Genomic DNA, 21449 nt, shown 5'->3' with positions numbered 1-21449 from the left:
TATATGCAGTGCTCCTGATAAACATCTCCAATGGATGGAAGAGAGACCCCGATGACCCTCTCAGCAGTCCTCACAATGTTTTGTAAGGTCTTGCAGTCAGATTCAATTCCCATACCAGACTGTGATACACTCTCAATTGTGCTCCTGTAAAAATTGTTTGGGACAACCTCACTCACCTCCTGTGATTTCTTAGTGAATAAGATGGCGTTGAGGGACCAGGTGAGATTGTCTGTTATGTGCACTCCTGGAAACCATGCTCCGAACACAGTCCATGGAGTAGGCATTGAAATGTGGTGAGGAATGGTCAGCTTGCACCTTTCTAAAGTCCACAATCAGCTCTTTAATCTTGCCCACACTGACTGAAGTTCTGCTCGCACCATTCTACCAGTTGCTCTACCTCCTCTTTGCAGGTTCCCGTCATTGTTGTTGAGGCCACCGTTGTGCTGTCAGCAAACTTGATGATTTGGTTTGGATTGGTCTAGCAGTACGTTCATGGATCAGCAGCAGGCTGAGCACTCAGCCCTGGGGCAGCGGTGTTCAGCAGGATGCACCTAGAGATGTCACTGCCAACACGGACTGACTGTGGTCTTTCTGACATGAAGTCCAAGATCTTGTTAAGACAGAGGTGTGGAGACCCAATGAGGACAGCTTACAAACCAGCTTTTCAAGGATGATCATATTAAACACTGAGCTGAAGTTGATAAACAGTATGAGGCACCATTTTCCATGTCAGACAGGACAGAGTGGAATACAGTGTACAGAATCATCAGTAGACCGATTTGAGCAATAAGTAAACTGTAAAGGGTCTAATTTGGCATGAAGATGAGATTTAATGCTGTGCACGAGCAGCTACTCAAAGCACTTCATTATTGTTGAGGTCAGTGTCAGTTAAGACAGGTTACTGTTGCCCTCTTGGGCACCGGATTGATGGTGGCTGCCTTGTAGCCTGTGTTCCAGAGAGATGTTGAAGATGTTTGTTCAAACCTTTGTTAGCTAGGCTGCACAGTCCCTCAGCACCTGAGCAGGTAGGTTATCAGGCTCTGCAGCTCTACGTGGGTTGTCCCTGACTAGGGTATAGCTCACCTCAGCTGTGGCCAGATTGGCTGCTCCTTAGGGAGAAGGGACGTGGCTTTCCTCGCTGGCACATTGTTCCAAGCATCAATCCATGTGAGAAAAACATTGAGCCCCATCAGGAAGGGAGCTGTCACTGATGTGCAGGGTGGATTTATACGTTATGATCTGAATGCCCTGCAACATACACCTCGTCTCTGGTGTTACACTAACAGCTGTATATTCTCGGTAAACGCTCATGTTTTGCCTTCTTGACGGTGCAAGAAAGCACAGCTCTTGCTGACCAGAGGTGTGTCTTAATTTGAACGCTGCATCCGAATCTCTCAGTATGCCTAAATCTCTGCTGTCAAGCCTGACTTCTGATTCGCCCTCACACACAGTAGATGTGTTTAATAACAGTGATGTTCTTCAATGCACTTCTCTACACAGCCAATCACAGATCCCGTATATTCGATGATAAATATGATACTTGGAGGTAGCCACCTCACTGAACATGTTCCAGCCCACGTTTTCAAAACAGCCCTGCAATCCTGAGGTTGCCCCTTCTGGCCAGGACTTTTATTTCCCTTTGAACTGGTTTGACTTGTTTAATAAGTGTCTGTATGCAGGAACTGGCATAACTGATAAACAGAATCAGATTTCATATCATGGCCATATGTCATGAAATTTGCTGTCTTTGTGGCAGCAGTACATGAAAAATATATTAAAAATGAATTATTTGGAAAAATGATAAATATATAAAATAATTAAATTAAATAAGTAGTGCAAAACAGAAATTTAAAAAGAGTAGTGAGGTTGTGTTCATGGGTTCAATGTCCATTCAGAAATCGGAGGTCAGAGGGGAAGATGATATCCTGAGCCAACAGGCTGGTCCTGGACTTATTTCCTGGCATAATTTACATATTACTATTTAATTATTTATGGTGCAACTGTAACGAAAACCATTTTCCCCCGGGATCAATAAAGTATGACTAAAGTATTCCTAAATTAATGAGTGTACCCAATGAGAATAGGGCACGTCCAGGGAGATGGGGGTCCTTAATGATGGATGCTGCCTTTTGAGGCATCGCTCCCTGACGATACCCTGCATAATACCTTCGGCTTGTACAGGAGAGCGAGGATATAATTGATCAAAGTTACAGTGAAGTAGTCACCCCAAAGCTGAGGGAGGCGAGTAGCTGGGTGACCGTCAGGAGAAATGAAAATAGGCAGTTAGAGCAGAGCACCCTGTGGCCATTCCCCTCTAAAACAAGTATGCCCCTTTGGATACTTTCGTGGGGATGACCCCCTGGAAGAATGCCACAGCGACCAGATTACAGGCACTGAGCATGGATCCGTGGTGCAGAAGGGAAAGAGAGAGAAGGGAGCAGTAGTGAAAGGGGATTTGATAGTGAGAGGAACAAACAGGAGATTCTGTGAACATGAACAGGATAGTATCTTGCCTCCCTGGTGCCAGGCTCAGGGATGTCTCAGATCGCATCCACAACATTTTGGAGAGGGAGGGAGAGCAGCCAGATGTCTTGGTATATATTGGTACCAATGATATAGGAAGGAAAAGCAATGAGGCCCTGAAAAGAGAATTCAGAGAGCTAGGTAAAAAAGCTGAGAAGCAGAACCTCATGGGTAGTAATTTCTGGATTGCTGGCTGTGCCACGTGCCAATGAGGGTAGAAACAGGATGATTTGGCAGATAAATGCGTGATTGAGAAGCTGGTGCAGGGGGCAGGGCTTCAGGTCCTTGGATTATTGGGATCTCTACTGGGGGAGACATGACCTGTTCAAAAATAATGGGTTGCATCTGAACCTGAGGGGGACCAATATTCTAGTGAGCAGGTTTGTTAGGGCTGTTAGGGAGGGTTGAAACTAACTTGGCAGGGGGGGTGGGAAGCGGAGTGAAGGGACTCAGGAAAGGACAGATGGTAAAAAAGTAAAGATAGCGGGCTGTCAGATTATTAGGAAGTGCAAGCAGGTGATGGGACTTAGTTGCAGCCAACGGGCTGAGTATCAAATCATTAGGGATGCAGAGTCAGAAAGGACAGCAAATACAGTACTCAAGGTGTTGTATCTAAATATGTGTAGTATAAGCAATAAGGTGGATGGTCTTATTGCAATATTACAGATTGCCAGGTATGATGATGTGGCCATCACTGAATCGTGGCTGAAGGAAGGTTGTCGTTGGGAACTGAAAATCCAAGGGAGGGACGGAACGTCGACTCAGACCATGAGAGGCCTGCGTCGGGCATTTTCATGCCTGACAAGGCGCAGGTTGGAAGTCTGTGTGGGGCGCCACTCCTCGCACAGACTAGAGCAATGTGTGGTTAAGTGCCTTGCTCAAGGACACAAACATGCTGCCACAGCTGAGGCTCGAACTAGCGACCTTCAGATCACTAGACGAACGCCTTAACCACTTGGCCATGTGCCCAATGTCCAAGGTTACACCTTATATCTCAAGGAGAGGAAGGTAGGCAGAGTGGGTGGTGTGGCTCTACTGGTAAAGAATGGCATCCAATCAGTAGAAAGATGTGACATAGGATCGGAAGATGTTGAATCCTTGTGGGTTGAGTTAAGAAACTGCAAGGGTAAAAGGACGTTGATGGCAGTTATATACAGGCCTCCCAACAGTGGCTGGGTGGTGGACCATAGGTGTGGACCACTCCACACTTCAAGCAAGGAGAAAGGCAGCATAAGGGAAATTATAGACCAGTTAGCCTGACCACAGTGGTTGGGAAGATGTTGGAGTCAATTGTTAAGGATGAGGTGATGGAACACTTGGTGACACAGGACAAGATAGCACATAGTCAGCATGGTTTCCTTCAGGGAAAATCCTGCCTGACAAACCTGTTGGAATTCTTTGAGGAGATTACAAGTAGGATAGATAAAGGGGATACAGTGGATGTTGTATGGTCCAGTGTGTTAGTTCCTCTGGTACTACAAGTGATATGTTGGTAATAATTATTTAGAGACTTTTTCAAGCTGGCCTGATTAAAATCCCCCGAAATGATAGGGAAGGCATCAGGATGCCCTACTTCAGGTCTGGTTATTACGTCACTTAGTTCATTTAGAGCCAGTCTGACACTGGCCTGATGTGGGGTGTATATCACTACCAAGATGATCAGTGAAATCTCCCACAGCAGATAAAATGGTGCCATTTGATTGCAAGATGTTCCAGATTGGGTGAGCAGCACTGGGACTGCACCCGCAATGTTTGTACACAAGGAGTTGATCATAAAACTTACTCCACCTCCTCTGCCTTTGAAAGATTCAGCAGTCCTTTCTCAGCAGTGAAGCAATTGAGCTGTATCACTGCATCCAGAATGGCAGGGGATATCCAAGACTCCGTGAAACAAAGAACACAACAGGTCCTAATATCCCTCTGATACAGCAATCTAACTTTCAGATCTTCTATTTTGTTTGCCTTAGACTGTACATTTGCCAGCAAGATGCTAGGTATTGGGAATCAATAGCCACTTTTCCTGAGACAAACTTTTAAACCAGTGCGTCATCCTCTCTTCCGCTGACTTAAAGGGGAACTGCGCCAGCAACCACAGCCCATTCAAGTTTCGACGACTTCGACTACCGATAGACTTTTTAAATCACTGTAAAATGATGTTATTAACTGTACAGCCCATAAATGTAGCTGTGGTTTTCAGCTGAAGCAGTCTAAAATGGGAATATTTGATAGCTTCCATTGGAGCTGCTCGTACGAGTCACCTTTTTCATGGTGCTCCAGGCAGAGTATACATGGTAGGGGTAAGGAGCGGCTTTGTATGCACAAGGGATGTTGGTATAAACCAGAAAGGTACAGGAGCCTCGGGACTCACAGAACCAGGTTCAGGAACAGTTATTATCCCTCAACCATCAAGCTCTTGAACCAAAGGGGATAACTTCACTTGCCCCATCATTGAAATGTACCCACAACCTATGGACTCACTTTTAAGGACTCTTTGCCTCATGTTCTTGATATTTATTGTTTATTTATCATTAATATTTCTTTCTTTCTGTATTTGCACAGTTTGTTCTTTTTGACAGTGGTTGAACGCTAAGGTTGATTCTTTTATGGTTATTATTCGATGGATTTATGGAGGATGCCTGCAAGGAATGAATCTCAGGGTTGTATATGGTGACATATACAATATGAACTTTGATAATAAATTCACTTTGAACTTTAATGCATTCTCACCTCTGGTAGCAAAGTCAACATAATAAAAGAATTTCAGCAGGCCGGTTTTTAAGTTAGCATGGTTCAATTCATCAGCAACAAGAAAGAAACCATTGGGTGTGTGGTTCACAGATCACTAATAGCCATAGAGCTCATACAGCCATCACCAACATTAGCACAGGGGGCACATATAGAGCCACAATGGCAGTGAACTTCCTCGGTAAATAGAAGGCCCTGCACTTCACTGTTAAAAACTCTACCAGAGACAAATAGTGGGTCATCACAATTGAAGCATTCACACGCCAGTTCTTATTAATGTAGATACATACACCTTCTCTGCTGGTCTTGCCAGAGATCATGGAATTTCTATTTGCCTGAAGAGTTAAAACCGTCTCGTGGATGCTGCTTCGTGGGTGGTATCCTGGAGCCATGTTTCTGACAAGATGAGGCACAGCAGTCCTTCATCTCACGTTGATTCAGCAACAGTTGCCAGAGTAAGTGTCCAGTTTATTTTCTAGCTTCGAACATTTGAAAGCAGAATTAACAGGACAGCTAGCCTGCAGGGTTTTGCCTTCAGTCTCATAGGACAACCAGCTTTGGTTTCCTTGATCATTGCTTCTGATGCCACTTTCCCTGGGTAGTTGTAACAGATTTCGACACAATATGCAATAAGCTAATGCTATGCAGTTCTTCTGTTATTGAGCAACTCACTAGCGAGGTAGACTTGCAGTACTTTGCATTTTTAATAGTCAGCAATATCTTGTGATTATCAGAAAGGAATGAAGGGCGAACAACTACAGCATTATTTGGAGCAGGAGTGGCCATTGCAACTGGGCACGCTGCCATCCTCTCCTCCAGACAAACTTTATCTATGACGCTCTCCCTAATTTTTCTACAAGGCCAACTATTGCTCAGCACACCAGTCACCTCATGTGATTCTGTTCATAAGTTGCCTCGAGCTCTGTAACAGCAGAACCAACACATAACTTTACACAGGACATGCAACACAAAAACACTCCATTTAACCTAAATGGCCTATGTTAGCACTTGCTTAACATGAGCACTCCCTACCCTACCGTCACTCCTACAAGCTTTAACTATCTGGCAGCAATGATTTTCATTCTTTCTTCTTCAATGTGCTATCCATCTGCAACTTAAACACTGATAGAGGGGGTTCCACGTTGTTATCATTCAAAGCACTTAACTTCTCACAGACCACATCTATACAATAACTCAATAACTCTCACAAGTTATAATCTAACAGTACAGATTTTTTACAAACCCTGTAGTACAGCCCAACTATAGACTGTTCTTCTATAACTTGAAGGTTCAGCAGCTCATCTATTCAACATTGAACGACCTAGACATTTAAATCCTTCACACCAAAGTGAGAAGCTGCAATATTCTAGAACACCAAACTTGAGGCGTAATTTTATTATAATATATATCCCCATTATAGATGTCCTACAATTCTAAATAAAATTAAAAATTTATATAAAGGATGAAAGAAAACGCATTAAACTCAAATATGCTGAAGTTATCAGTTGGATGATGTGCAATAATGATCAAAGCTCTGAGAATGAACAAAACTGGAACATTTCAAAGGTTCAAAGGTTCATTTTATAGTCAAGTATCCTCGTGGCTACCCCTCAAAGTCGAGGATGATGGTCTTCGTTCTGTTGATCTACTTATGGGCCCTCAAGTGGCTTATGAGTCCAATCTTGGCTTTGAAAGTTCTTCCGCATTCAGGACAGGTAGGTCCAGATGGCAGATCGGGCTTTGGTTGTTGTTGCCTCTCTTTCCATTTTCTTCTCTTTTCTTCTAATTCTGAACATCTGTCGGCTTCGAAAGTTGCTGTTCCTTCTCGGATGATGGCTTGCCAGAGTTTCCTGTCCTTGGCATTGGTTTCCCAATTGTTGATGTCGATGTTACATTTCTTCATGTTGGCTTTTAAGACGTCTTTGAATCTCTTCTGTTGTCCGCCTCTTTTACATTTGCCTTCTTTAAGCTGGGAGTAGAAGATTTGTTTCGGCAGACGTTCGTCTTTCATCCAAACAACATGACCACTCCATCTTAGTTGGTTCTTGATGACGTAGGCTTCAATGTTTGTTGTTTTTGCTCCATTTAACACACTGACATTGGTTCTTCTATCTTCCCAGCTGATATTTAAGATGTTTCGAAGACAGCGTTGATGGAACTTTTCAAGTGCCTTCAGATGTCGTCGGTTTGTTGTCCAGGTTTTTGATGCATACAGGAGCGTTGGGATTACCACTTTGTACACTAACATCGTGGAATTTCCCTGTTAGCAACAGCAGGAAAGATCCTCACCCGCATCATGAACAACCGGCTCAACCCTTTCCTTCCGGAGACACAAGCCAGATTTAGACCATCACGTGGAGCAATCGACATGATCTTCACAATGCGACAACTACAAGAAAAACGTCATGAATAACTTCAACCTTTGTACATGGCATTCATTGACCTCACCAAAGCCTTTGACTCGGTACCAAGGGAACTCCTACGGGATGTCCTATCCACCTGTGGATGCCTTGAAATGTCAAGTATACCAGTGGTCCCCAAAGCACGTGCTATCGGGCTGCGAGGAAACGATACGATTTGGCTATATGAAGCGATATGGGTCAGCTGCACCTTTCCTCATTCCCTGTCATGCCCACTGTTGAGCGTGAACGCATGCGAGGTCATTACGCACACCAGACATCACCCACGCTGGAGGTCATCAGCCAGTATGAGTAAAAAAACAAACGTCGCTTGAGAGTTTCTTTGGAAGAGGACATAAAAGGCCTAACGATGATGATAACGCAGAGACAACTGAGGCAGAGACTGCAAAAAAAAAGAAAGCTTCCTTCAACCGAAAATACGACGAGTCGTACATAAAATACGACTTTATGGCAACCGGTGACTCGCACGGTCCAAGCTCCCTGTGTCTGATATGTGGAGACAAGCTGTCTAATGAGGCAATAAAGCCCTCAAAACAGCTTCGGCACCTTGAGTCCAAGCACCCTGCACTTAAAGAAAAATCCGTTGAGTTTTTTGGAGCGGAAAAAAAGTGAGCAAGCGGGACAGAAGCAAGTGCTGAGAGCCACCATCTCCACAAATGCTGCTGCTCTGAGAGCGTCGAACTTAGTGGCTGGCCATATTGCTAAGAATAAGAAGCCTTTCACTGTTGGTGAAGAATTGATGCTGTCTGCTGCCAAGGACATGTGCCGTGAACTGTTGGGAGAAGCTGCAGCTAACAAGACGGCACAGGTTTCTCTTTCAGCTACTACAGTCTCAAGGAGAATTGATGACAAAGCAGAGGACATCGAAGCGCAGCTGTTCGAACGGCTTGAAGAGTCACCATGATATGCTGTCCAGGTCGACGAGGTCTACCAATGTCGACAACAAGGTAACACTGCTAGTTTATATGCGATATATATTTCAAGACGACGTGCAGGAGGATATGTTGTGTGCACTGCCGCTGCCAACAAACACAACTGGGGCAGAACTACTCAAGTCTTTGAATGACTACATGTCAGGCAAACTGGACTGGTCATTCTGTGTTGGAATATGCACAGACGGGGCTGCAGCTATGACTGGACGGCTGTCTGGTATCACTACCCGAGTCAAAGAGGTTGCTCCTGAATGCCAGTCTACACACTGTGTCACACACAGGGAAATGCTGGCTAGCTGAAAAATGTCACCTGATCTTAACAGCGTATAGAGTGACGTTGTTGGAGTTAGCAATCATGTCAAAGCAAAACCCCCTTAACTCATGTCTGTTTGAGCAGCTTTGCGAGGAAATGGATGCAGAGCACAAACGCCTTCTCTTTCACACTGAAGTCAGGTGGCTATCAAGGGGGAGAGCCCTGGCCAGGGATTTTGAGTTAAGAGAGCAGCTACAGAGATTTCTTTCAGGAAAAAAGTCACTACTGGCAGCACAGTTCAGTGATGAGGAGTGGATAGCAAAACTCGCTAATCTGTGTGACATCTTCAATCTGCTCAATGAACTCAATTTGTCACTTCAGGGGAGAATGACAACTGTCTTCAAGTTGGCAGATAAAGTGCCTGCTTTCAAAGCCAAACTGGAACTGTGGGTACGGCGAGTGGACAGGGGCGTATTTGACATTCTCCCAACATTAGCTGGGATTTTGGGAGAGACTGAGGCTGCACTGTCTTTCTCACAGCTGGTACGTGATCACCTAACTTCGCTGTCGATAGAATTCGAGCGTTACTTCCCAACTGCAAATGACCCAAGACGTGCAAAGGAATGGGTCCATGACCCATTTGTGAATGTTCCCGGTGAATCATCCATGTCAGTGCGGGAAGAAGATCAACTCGAGCTTGCAAACGACAGTGGGCTGAAAAATATGTTTGACATAACATCTCTGCCGGCATTCTGGATCAAAGTCAAGGCTGAATATCCTGAGATAGCCACGAAAGCACTGAAAACGTTGCTTCCATTTCCAACATCATACTTTTGCGAAGCAGGATTTTCTGCAATGAATGCAACGAAAATTGCTGAATAGAATGGACATAAGGAACCCCCTTCGAGTATCACTGAACCAATCACCCCTCGATGGAACCATCTTGTTGCAGGGAAACAAACCCAGGGCTCTCACTGATTCAGCGATATTGGTGTGGTACAATCGTTTTATATGTTCATACGAGGAAAATATGCGCTGTGTGTTTAATATCCAAACGTTACTTAAAATGTTATGATACTATTGAGTTATAAGTGACTTATAATTGACTTATCACTACTGATAAAGATCAAGGGAATGGGGGATTCTCAGATCCCTGTAAACAATGATTTAAGTACTGACTATGTCTGTGACCGCAGTGTGTTTGCTTAACGTCTCGCAGCTGCCTTCTTTGGATCAAGATGATTAAAGTTCGCCCAGATCTACATAGATGTCTCTGGGCTTTTCACACCTTTTGAATTTGACAAAAAGCAGTACCTGATGGAAATTAGACAGCACGTTCCTTTCTTAATTAAAGCACAAACTTGACGGATGTTCTTATCTTTATAATTAAGTTGTGGCTCCAGCAAACCAAAATCTTTTCTTTAATTAAGATGGCTGGAGTCTCTAATAAATTGATTGTACTTTTGTATCAATAGTCCATTGACTTGACCGGAATGGTTATCAAACTGATTGTTCTTTTGTACTGGTGGCCTTATTCTGACAATTCTGACATCAGGCAGTGAACTTGTAGAACTGCTGGGGAGATTAGAAAGGTTCTTTCCCTGATGTCCGGTCCAAGCTCACTCACCGACTGAGCTCGAAGAAATAAACAGGTGGAAATATAAGTAACGATCTTTATGTGCTGTCGTCATTTGATCCAGCAAAGTTATGTTTACATTTGGTGCCGTGACTCGGATCCCAACATAGGGAACGTCTCTCTGGGCTGAGTAAGTGACAGGGGGCTTGAATCGAACACAATTTGAGTAGCAGGCACCCTGAGGTACTTTACTTCTGGCTACTCCTTGTGTCCGACCGAGCATTTTTGCCCCTCGCCCATTGGGACTGGTACCTTGACGGGATCGGACGACCCGTTTGGATACAGAATTTAAGGTAAGCAGTTGTCTCTTTTACATTGCTGCGGGTGACAGGATAGAGCTGGTTGAAATTTGATGATTCGGAAAAGGGGTTGCGCACGTCTCACAATATGGCCGGTTGAAATTTGTAACTAATATGAAACTGGCAGCCCGGTTAAATTCTCACCTTGGCAGCAGAAATATGGTCGGTTGAAATTTAATGAGAAAAGTTCAGGATAAAGGAGGAAAGGCCTCCAGAGTACGTGACAGTTGTTTTTTTTCCCCACGAGTATTAACAGAAAATAGGTTAGCAGTTTCTGTGAGAATTAAAGGCTGCGGGTGACATTGGGTATTCTGTATTGTTCCTAAGGAAAGAATTGGGACTGGGGACCCCGGTCAGGAGAGGCGGCCACCGCTACCTGACGGATTTGACCATATCAGCTGCTTCCTGATAATATGGCTGGTTGAAATTGATTAAGGGGGAGGCAGGCTGGCTAAATTTCTCACCCAGTGGCTTGTGCCCAGGCCCCTGTGTTGTGTATTGTGTCTACAAGCTGTTTGTCTCGTTGGTTTGTTTGTGTTTCGTGTATTTGTGATTCTGGCTACTTGCTTTACTTTGTACAGCACTTTGGTCAACGTGGTTGTTTTTAAAGGTGCTATATACTTGACTTGATAATTAAGAACTGATAAGGGCAATAATGGGACAGGCCCTTGATACAGCTATGTGTGAACAAATACCAGATAAGAAAAGGAAAGAAACTAGTGAAACAGTGTGGCCAGCAGGGGAAACAAGCAGTAAATTTAATTTGGGAAAAGAATTGTGGTAAAAAGTGGAAATCATTGATTAAGGAATGGAAAGGTAGAGCCTATACTAAACGGAATGGTACCTTACTGGCCAGCTGGAGGAATAATGCAAGTGATAAAGGGTATGTACGGCAGAAGGGACTCCCAAGAGTTGGGGGACACTGCAGGCGGAGTGGAGTGCTAATGGGTAGAAGGGAGAAGAGAGAACGAGAAACAAAGAAAACAAGCAAAAGCAGATATGGACAGACAGGAAGGTTTAAAATCGGCAGTGCTGCGCGCGAAGATCTAGGGCCAATACGGGATCCCGAACCCATATCTGGCTAACTGACCCTGTTTAAGGACAGTGACCGCGATTAGGATTGTGCACCCACCTTATCCTCCACCTTACCAGAGCAGAGTGCACCCAGTGCTTCCGAACCCCAATCCTCCCAGTATTCAGATACGGTGGCCGCTCGGGTAAAACAGCAGCGGCAGGGAAGGGAAGGCTCCCTATACCCTGAGATCCAGAAAGGGAATACCAGGGATTATTCCGAGACAGGGAGGGAAGAATCCAATAAATCCCCAGAGTTAAGGGCTCCACAGAGACAATTGCCTACCCAAATGCTGCCCAGTACACGAGCAGCTGAGGGACAGCCCTGTCACTCTTGTATGCACCCTGGAAGCCTCAAGAGATGGTAACGATCATGAATCAGGCCCCCGATAGAAAGAAAAACCAGCAGAGTTTGCTTGGTATGTCCGCAGTACTATACAAATGTATAATGCGACCCCGCAAGATTTATTTGGTTTTTGCTGCATGACTTTCTCATCTGATGAGGGGCGGGAATGGAAGGCAGAATTAAGAGAACAAACTTATCAGGAGTTACCGGCGGGAATCCATAATGAGAATAAACAGACAGACCAGATTATTCAAGCCTTGGAGAGGGCTCTCCAACAACCTGTAAATATCACTAAAGTACTTGAATGCAAACCTAAGCCTGGGAAATCGGGACCAGGCTATTGGGAGCGATTTATGGCCTGCTACGGCACTTTCGCAGGAGACCAAGCTTTTAATAATGGGAATCTGTTCCCCCAGTTTAATGCCCTACTGCTCAAGTGTTTACCAACTAAATTAGCCAACAGGATTAAAACTAATAATATGGATTGGCCTGACAATGACCGAAATCAAATGCAACGAGCTTTGACATATTACTGGGACCCAGCTTTCCAATCCCGATCAACACCAAAGGGAACTAACATTAAAGGTGAATATGTTCAGCAGGAAGAAGGATACTTCCTACCGTGAGTACCACCCCTCAGGAAGAGCCCAATATAATATTGCACGATGCTGCAATTCTAATTCCGTTTATGATGGTATAGGAAAAGGGATACCGGCTATCAGATGCTACAATCACTCTGGGTTCGAAGGCACAGAATGTACATATTCACGTACCCAGCCACTGCAGGTGAAATTCCAAGGGGACCCAATGTGAGGTTTAATTTACAGTCACCACCAGTCTGGGGTGTAATCTAGCAGAGTGAGACCTGCTCTATCTGTTGGAAGTCGAGATGCTATGCACGGACAAGGGTAGCGAACAACTGACCGCCCAGTCGTGGGCAGTTCATTTGGATTCCACTTAGTTTGAACCCTCTCTGCCAGAGACAGACCCTAATGTGACTCTGTGCTATGATCCTACAGGGTGCTCCACTGAGGAAACCAGTATTATGCACCCCTCGAGGGACAGAAGTTCCCAGTCACGGTGATTGGAAAGGTTAAAGGAAGAGGGGGCAGTGCATTACTGGCCGAAGTTCCAGATTTCCTTTGGCGACAGACAGGACTGGTGGTTCCCCACACCACCGTTACGCTTTGCCCTGGGTTCAAGCCAGAGAGCCTGGGTTCCTTGCCTACACCCTGATGAAACAAGCCTCCAGCACCGAGGGAGACTGGCAGGACTTGGCCGCGGGCCAACTCCGATACTGGAAGGAGTCAAAGGTGAAGACGGGACATCTGGTAAGACACTCTTTTAATATTGACCGAACCCAAGACATTGTACCCCATCTCTGGGCAATTTCAGGCCATGAAGTCAGTCACACCAACTGCACTCCCACCCCCCAAGATCACCGTGAAAGGAGGACAGACTCTCCCATCCCTTCCGCAATACTCCCTCAAGCCCAAGGCAATGTTTTATGAGGATGGAGGCTCTTTTGTGGATCCAGCAGGAAAATGATGTTCTGGCTATGCGATAAGTGACGACAGTGAAGTAATTGAGCAAGTCTCCTTTGCAGCGACTGTCTCTGCCTAGAAAGCTGAGCTACTTGCTCTGACTCATACCTGAATCTCAGCAATAGACTAGTCTAACAGCGTACTCAGTTCTGATTTTGAAGAATCCACCACAGAACCAATTCTTTGTAGAAGACCTTAAAAAAAAGCCAAGTCATAAATGAGGATGACTTTGAAGAGGGAGTCCACAACTATTTGGAACAAAATAAAAAGGGCCTGAACAAGAGCTTCAGTGGAGGAGGCAAAAGTACAAGCCCAAGCTGGACTCCTCTTTGATTAACGTTTTGAATTTTAAAATGAGAAGGCCTGTGGAAAAGAAATCTGAAACAGATTAAAGTGCGAGCTTTTATATAGACTCCCGTTATGCCCTGACCACAGAACTCTGGAGTTTCCTGACTTCCTCTGCCCCCACCCCCCCCCCATTAGTAATGCTACCTTTTGTAAACAACTTACTCACCGCTTTACAGCTACCTCGAATTTTGGCTATTATTAGATGTGCAGCCCATACTGAGGAATCTAATGAGATATTTAAAGGTAATGCTCGGGCTGGTGCAGCAGCAAAACAGACAGCTTTGCACCCCACACTTTTAGTCCCCTCGGGAGCCCAACAAGTTATTAGACAAAAACCTAAGGACCAGATATGCCAGATATGGGGGAAAATAGGTAAATTCTAGGGGGACGCCCCTGAAGGAGAGCGCAGACTATGGTCCCAAATGGGTTGCCACCTTGAACCTCAGACCAATTTATGGGTAACCCCTGCAGGACAGGTTTGTGTTCCCTCTGTGTTCTTATCCATCTTGATAGATTATGTAAATAATTGTACACACTTGGGCAAGGAGGGAATGGTTAATATCTTGGTGGCGGTGGCACCCTGATTTCCAGCACCCATGTGAAAAATATGAATGCTGGAAAGGGAATGCCTTGTGTTTCCAGAACTACCCCCTTGCCTGGTGGACCTTTTTCTTGTCTGCAACTTGATTTTGTAGAACTACCTAGAGTACATTGTTGTAAATATTGCTTGGTAATAGTAGATGTATTTAGCTGAAACAAGCTATACCCACTACTGATAATACTGTAGTAAAAATATTATTAAGAAGTGATTCCCTGTTATGGATTACCTGAATTAACAAGCTCAGACAATGGACCTCATTTTATTGCTAAGATAGATGAGAAAATCTGTAAAAGAACTGGCGATGAAAAAGCAATTTCACTGTGCTCACCATCCAAGAGCAGCTGGTAAAGTGGAACGAGCAAATGGAACCTTAAGGAACAAGCTAACTAAACTTACGTAAGAAACTGGGCTAACCTGGCTTAAGGTTTTACCTCTGGCCTTGTTCCACATGAGAATCACACCCTCAGTTAAAACGGAGTTATCCCCCGTCGAGATTATCTACGGGAAGCCCCTGCGAACCCCATGGGAGTCGGAACTGGCCCGACCTCCCCTTCCTGAAAGGATGGACATGCATACCTTAAGGGAGGAGATGGGAAAATATTTATGCAAGTTAACTAAAACTCTCCGAAGCTTGCATTCACAGGTACAACAGGCAATCGAGACGACGACACCCAGCCTAAGGGTGACTACCCCACCATTGAGCCTGGAGATTTTGTCCTGATTAAGAACTGGGATCGTAAGAAGTTGGAACCGAGGTGAAAAGGACCGTACCAAGTGCTACTGACAACACCTACTGCAGTGAAGGTGGAAGGGCAGCTCCAGTGGATACATCGAACACGTTACTGGCGGAACTGATCTGGACTGAAAAATGCATTGGTTAATGATGATTTTAATGACCCTAAGGGGACCTGCTCCTGTTTCGGGAGGCCCCCAATTTAACACTTTTCTGTCCCTCCTACACTAAGCAAGTAGAATGGGGAGCATGTTGGGTATGTTTTGTATCATGTTGCAGAAGCAACAATCTGTTCTTAGAAGTTATCATGTAATGATAAAAAGGAGGGAATGATAAAGTTTAAGGGAATGGGGGATTCTCAGATACCTGTAAACAATGAATTAAGTACTATGTCGTGACTACAGTGTGTTTGAATAACGCCTCACAGCTGCCTTCTTTGGAGCAAGATGACTAAAGTTCGCCCAGATCTACGTAGATGTCTCTGGGCTTTTCACACCTTTTGATTTTGACAAAAAGCAGTACCTGATGAAAGTTAGACAGAACATTACTTTCTTAATAAAAGCATGAATTTGATGGCTGTTCTTATCTTTGTAATTAAGTTGTGGCTCCAGCAAACCAGGTAGGACATTCTTTTCTTTAAGTAAGATGGCTGGAGGGTCTAACAAATTGATTGTACTTTTGTATCAATAGTCCATTGACTTGACTGGAATGGTTATCAAATTAATTGTTCTTTTGTACCGGTGGTCTTATAACTTCTGACAATTCCGACATCAGGCAGTGAACTTGTAGAACCGCTGGGGAGATGAGAAAGGTTCTTTCCCTGAAGTCGGGTCCAAGTTCACTCGCCGGCTGAGCTCGAAGAAATAAACGGGTGAAAAGATAAGTAACGATCTTTTTTGTGCTGTCGTTATTTAACCCAACAAAGTTACGTTTACACTATATTCATGGGAGGAAGATTTGTGCTGTGTGTTTAATATTAAGTTTGTTAGATAAACACTTTTAGAAACGAAATTGAGTGTATTAGCCACGTACAAGAGACTTATAGTTTCACCTATATTCCGATCGTGATTAACACCCCCTCCCCCCCCCCCCGGGTCAGCCGGTCCACAAGAATATTGTCAATATTAAACCGGTCTGCAGTGCAAAAAAGGTTGGGGACCCCTGAAGTGTACAACTCTGAAATTCTTCAATGCTCCGGGTAGCGATGAAAACAAAAAAAAAAGCAGCACAATCATCAACCCCCGAATCCCACCTCCCCGCACAACAAAAACAAGAAGATTGGGGGGGGAAAAAAAACAAAGAATATAAAAGCTATAAGACTGAAACAAGATTTTAATAGTCCAAGTCCACATCCAAACACAGAAAAAACCTGGACAACACTCTCCTCAGCGGTATGCTCTCCCATCTCCTGCAGTGTAGCAGAGCGATCAAAAGACAGGGAGCAAGTGTTCACCCTCCACTTCAATGCTTTAATCACCCTCATCACTTTAGTCGGTGAACAATGGAAACTTTAATAGGCAAAATGGAGCCAAACAATGGCTTGCGCCCTATTCTGCAGCCTACCCGCTACCAGGTTCGTGCACGCTGCCTCTTGGAATCCTCTCAGAGATCGCCAAACTTCTGTGCTCGCCTCAATGTTTCAATCACCCATGTCACTTTAATCGGTGAAATGGGGTCAAGCATAGACTCGTGGACCATTCTGCAGCCTTCTCGCCACTAGGTTTGCTCACGCGGCCTCTGCCTCCTGGAATCTCGGAGTCTGCAGAGCACTGAAGCACCCAAACGATCTTCAAGTAGCAAAACATAGTCTCCAACAGTTCCAGAATCACATTCAAGATGAGAAACACGTGTAAAAGACATAAAAATGAAAGAGATGGTTCCATGATCTGTCCAAAAGATGTTGACCAAAGGAGTATTATACACAGGTAACACCTTGACCAGAACTGAAATGTCCCAACCCAGCAGGGCAAAGGAATTTTTAAAATTCCAGAAAACCATGTTTGGTCATGATTCATTCCTTCCCCAAAAGTGATTGTTCTTACAAAATATTTCACTGTCTCTCCTTCCAATGACAGACCTGTGGACCATTTTCAATGCTCTCTAATGTCAACTTTCAATATTTTGCCTTTATCCTTTCCGAACTTATTCAACACTGGCAGTCTCACAGATTCAAAATGATGCAAATTCAAAGAAGACAAGAAGAATCTGTTCCCCATTACTACATCTCAGTATTGTTTTCTCAGCAGCTTCATTGTTCATTTTTACCCCTCTTATTTTTATACATTTGAATTTTTAAGAATCCTCATTTTTGGTTATTTATTGGCTAGGTTACCTTCATATTTCATCTTTTAATATCTTACTGCTTTGCTGGTTGCCTTCTGCTGATTTTTAAGAGTTTCCCAATTCTCTAGCTCCCATTAATTTTTGCAATGGCGTATGCTTTATTTTGCTTCTGTGCTGTCTTTGACTTTCCACGTCAGCTACAGTTGCCTCATCCTCTATTTAGAATGCTTCTTCTTCATTAGGATGAAATAACCCTGACTTTTATGATTCACTCTTAGAAAACCCAAATAATCCCCCAACCTGCCCCACTCACAGTCATACCCTCTTGCCCCAGATCACAAACTGAGTTCAAAGCAGTTAATCTAATAGGAGTGACTACTTCCTGAAGCACAGCGTTCAGATAACTCTCATTCTCCCTGAAACATCACAGTGTTTAATGCACCAGTGAAAGATAAAACATAATTCAGGTAAGGAGCTTCTCCATTACTACCTGAGATATCAACATGATAATACCAGTAGCAGGTGCCCAACATTTTATACATTTGCTGTAAATTTCCATGGTTTGGACATTACATCATGGTTAAATCTATTTAATATTGAACTATACAAGGCTAAAGAATGAAGTACCTACCAACATCTGCTCAAACAGTTTGAGGACCTCATCGTCAGTGACTCCCGTCAGAACAGAGGACTGAGTTTCATAAATTGAGGCTGATGAGTGTCTTGTGTGAACATTAGGCTTTTCTTTATCCTTCTTTCGTATACTAGTGAACCGTTCAAGCTGCAAGACAAGGTTGGAAAGAATTCAGTGGATTATAATCTCCCTCCTACCCTTTACACAAGTACATCTGAGGTGTTAAATACATAGGTGTATGATTTCCTATGTCTTCATTAACCATTAAACCAGAAGACAGACTTAAGACGAAGGTAAGGTAGATGACATAGCGCAGGTAGAGATTGGTAGGGATGACGTTGTGTGCATCACAAAGTCATGGCTGAAAGATCACTGTTGAGAGCCTAACATCGAAGAAAACACATTCTTTCAAAAGGACAGGCAACTAACTAGGCACATGGGGTGGGATGGCACTGTTTGTAAAAACAAAATCAAATACTTCCAAAGAGATCACATAGAATTGGAAGATGTAGAATCCTTGTGGGTAGAGTTAAGAAACTGAAAGGGTAAAAAGACCCTAATAAGAGTTGTACACAGACCTCTAAACAGTAGTCAGGATGTGGGATACAGATTACAACAAGCGGTAGAAAGGCATATAATAAGGGCAATGTTAGGGTAGTCATGAAGGACTTCAATAAGTAGGCAGATTGGGAAAAATCAGGTTGGTGCTGGATCCCAAGAGGGAATTTGTAGAATGCCTACGAAGTGGCTTTTTAGAGCAGCTTATAGTTGAGCTCACTAGAAGAAAGATAATTCTGAATTGGGTGTTATGTAATGAACCAGATTTGATTAGGGAGCTTAAGGTAAAGGAACCTATCAGAGGCTGTAGTCATAATATGATAGAATTTACCCAGCAGTTTGAAAGGGTGAAGATAAAGTCAGATGTATCAGTATTACAGTGGAGTAAAAGGAATTACAGAAGCATTAGAGATAAACTGACCAAAGTTGATTGGAAGGGAACAGTAGCAGGGATGATGGCACAACAGCAGCAGCTGAGTTTCTAGGGGCAACTCAGAAGGCGCAGAATAGATGCGCCCCAAAGATGAAGCTGCTGCACATGAGACTGCTTAACAAGATAAGAGCCCGTGGTATTTATTACAGGAAAGATACTAGCATGGAGAGAAGATTGGCTGACTGGCAGGAGGTAGAGTCAGAATGGGGTGGGGGGGGAGAGGAGTGTTCTGATTGGCTGCTGCGGACCAGTGGTGTTCTGCAGGAGTTGGTATTGGGAGCATATTTCTTTCATATTATATAACAACAATTTGGATGGTTTTATGGCCAAATTTACAGACGATACAAGGGTAGGTGGAGGGGCAGGTAATGTTGAGGTAGCAGGGAGCCTGCAGAAGGATTTAGACAGATTGGAGGAATGGGCAAAGAAGTGGTAGGTGAAATATCATGTACGGAAGTGCATGGTTATGCACTTTGGTAGAAGGAGTAAGAGCATAGACTACTTCCTAGACAGGTAGAAGATTCAAATATCAGAGGTGTAAAGGGACTTGAGAGGATTCCCTTGCAGGTTGAGCCGATTAGTAAAGTGGTAAGGCAGACAAATGTAATGTTAGCATTCATTTCAAGAGGACTAAAATACAAGAGAAAGGATATAATGCTGAGGCTTTATAAGGCAATAGTCAGAACACACAGTATCACAATTCCTATCTAAAGACCTTGTGAGCAGTTTTCGGCCCCTTATTTAAGAAAAGATGTGTTTGCATTGGAGAGAGCCCAGAGGAGGCTCACGAGAATGTTTCCAAGAATGAAAGTGTTAATGTTTGAGGAGTGTTTGATGGTTGTGGGTCTGTACTCTTCTAAACTCGAGTTTAGAAGAATGAGGAGGGAATCTCATTAAGGAGATCCCCTCCTCAAGTAGAGATAATGTTTCCTATAGTGGATGAGTCTAGGTCCAAAGGGCACAGCCTCAGAACAGAGGAATGTCCATTCAGAAAAGAGATAAGAAATATCTTAGCCAAAGTGTGATGAACCTGAGGAATTCATTACCATGGATGGCTGCAGAAGCCAAGTCGCTGAGTATATTTAAAGCGGAAGTTGATCGGTTTGTGAGAAGTCAGGAAGTCAAAAGGCCAGAGATGGGAGTTAAGAGGGATAATCTGTCCCTGGCCTAGGCAGTTGTCCCCACAAGCTTCAGGATCTCCGCCATCATGCCAGTGCCAAAGCACTTCACTGCCACGGGCCTGAATGACTTCCGTCCAGTTGTACTCACCCCCATCATTGCAAAGTGCTTTGAGAGACTGGTTCCATCACATCTGAAATCCTGTCTGCCCACTACCCTGGACCCCCATCAATTTGCCTATCGCACCAACAGGTCAACAGAGGACACCATCTCCACGGCACTTCACTCTGCCCTGACCCACCTGGACAGCCCCAACTCTTACGTCAGAATGCTGTTCATTGACTTTAGTTCAGCATTCAATACTGTGATCCCCTCCAAGCTGAACGCCAAACTTCGCCAGCTTGGTATCATCCCTCTGCAATTGGACCGTGGACTTTCTGACAAACAGACCCCATTCAGTTAAGTTAGACAATCTCTCCTCCTCCACTCTCACCCTGAACAGTGGTGGGCCTCAAGGCTGTGTGCTGAGCCCTCTTCTGTGCACCCTTTTCACCTATGACTGCGTTCCTGTACATGGTTCGAACTCCATAATCAAGTTCGCAGACGACAGTTAGATAGAGCTCTTAAAGATAGCAGGGTGAAGGGATATGGGGAGAAGGCAGGAAAAGGATACTGATTGTGGATGATCAGCCATGATTACAGTGAGTGGCGGTGCTGGCTCGAAGGGTGGAATGGCCTACTCCTGCACCTATTGGCTATTGTCTATTGACACCACAGTGGTTGACCTGATCAGAGGGGACAACGAGATGGCCTACAGGGACGAGCTCCAGCACCTGGCCACGTGGTGTGCCCACAACAACCTGGCCCTTAACACCCAGAAGATCAAGCTTCAAATATACCCAGTGACTTAACCTCCACAGCAGTCCTTGGCAATGAATTCCACAGATTCACCACCCTCTGGAAAAAGAAAT

The 21449-nt window shown here is 44.3% G+C and overlaps 1 protein-coding gene across 2 annotated transcripts in view; it reads right to left on the bottom strand.

The window, feature by feature from the left end:
- The window catches only part of LOC134349119 (protein diaphanous homolog 1-like), a 247017-nt gene that overhangs the window by 122777 nt on the left and 102791 nt on the right, over window positions 1-21449 (bottom strand). For both annotated transcript variants that reach the window (XM_063053005.1, XM_063053006.1), the window contains one exon: window positions 18366-18515. In XM_063053005.1, the coding sequence (XP_062909075.1) occupies window positions 18366-18515 (150 nt within the window). The remainder of the gene's footprint in view (window positions 1-18365; window positions 18516-21449) is intronic.

This window comes from Mobula hypostoma, chromosome 7 (assembly GCF_963921235.1).
Source record: "Mobula hypostoma chromosome 7, sMobHyp1.1, whole genome shotgun sequence".
NCBI classification, from domain to species: Eukaryota; Metazoa; Chordata; class Chondrichthyes; order Myliobatiformes; family Myliobatidae; genus Mobula; species Mobula hypostoma.
The sequence above is the reverse complement of the archived record's forward strand: the minus strand, read 5'-3'. Positions and strand labels throughout refer to the sequence as shown.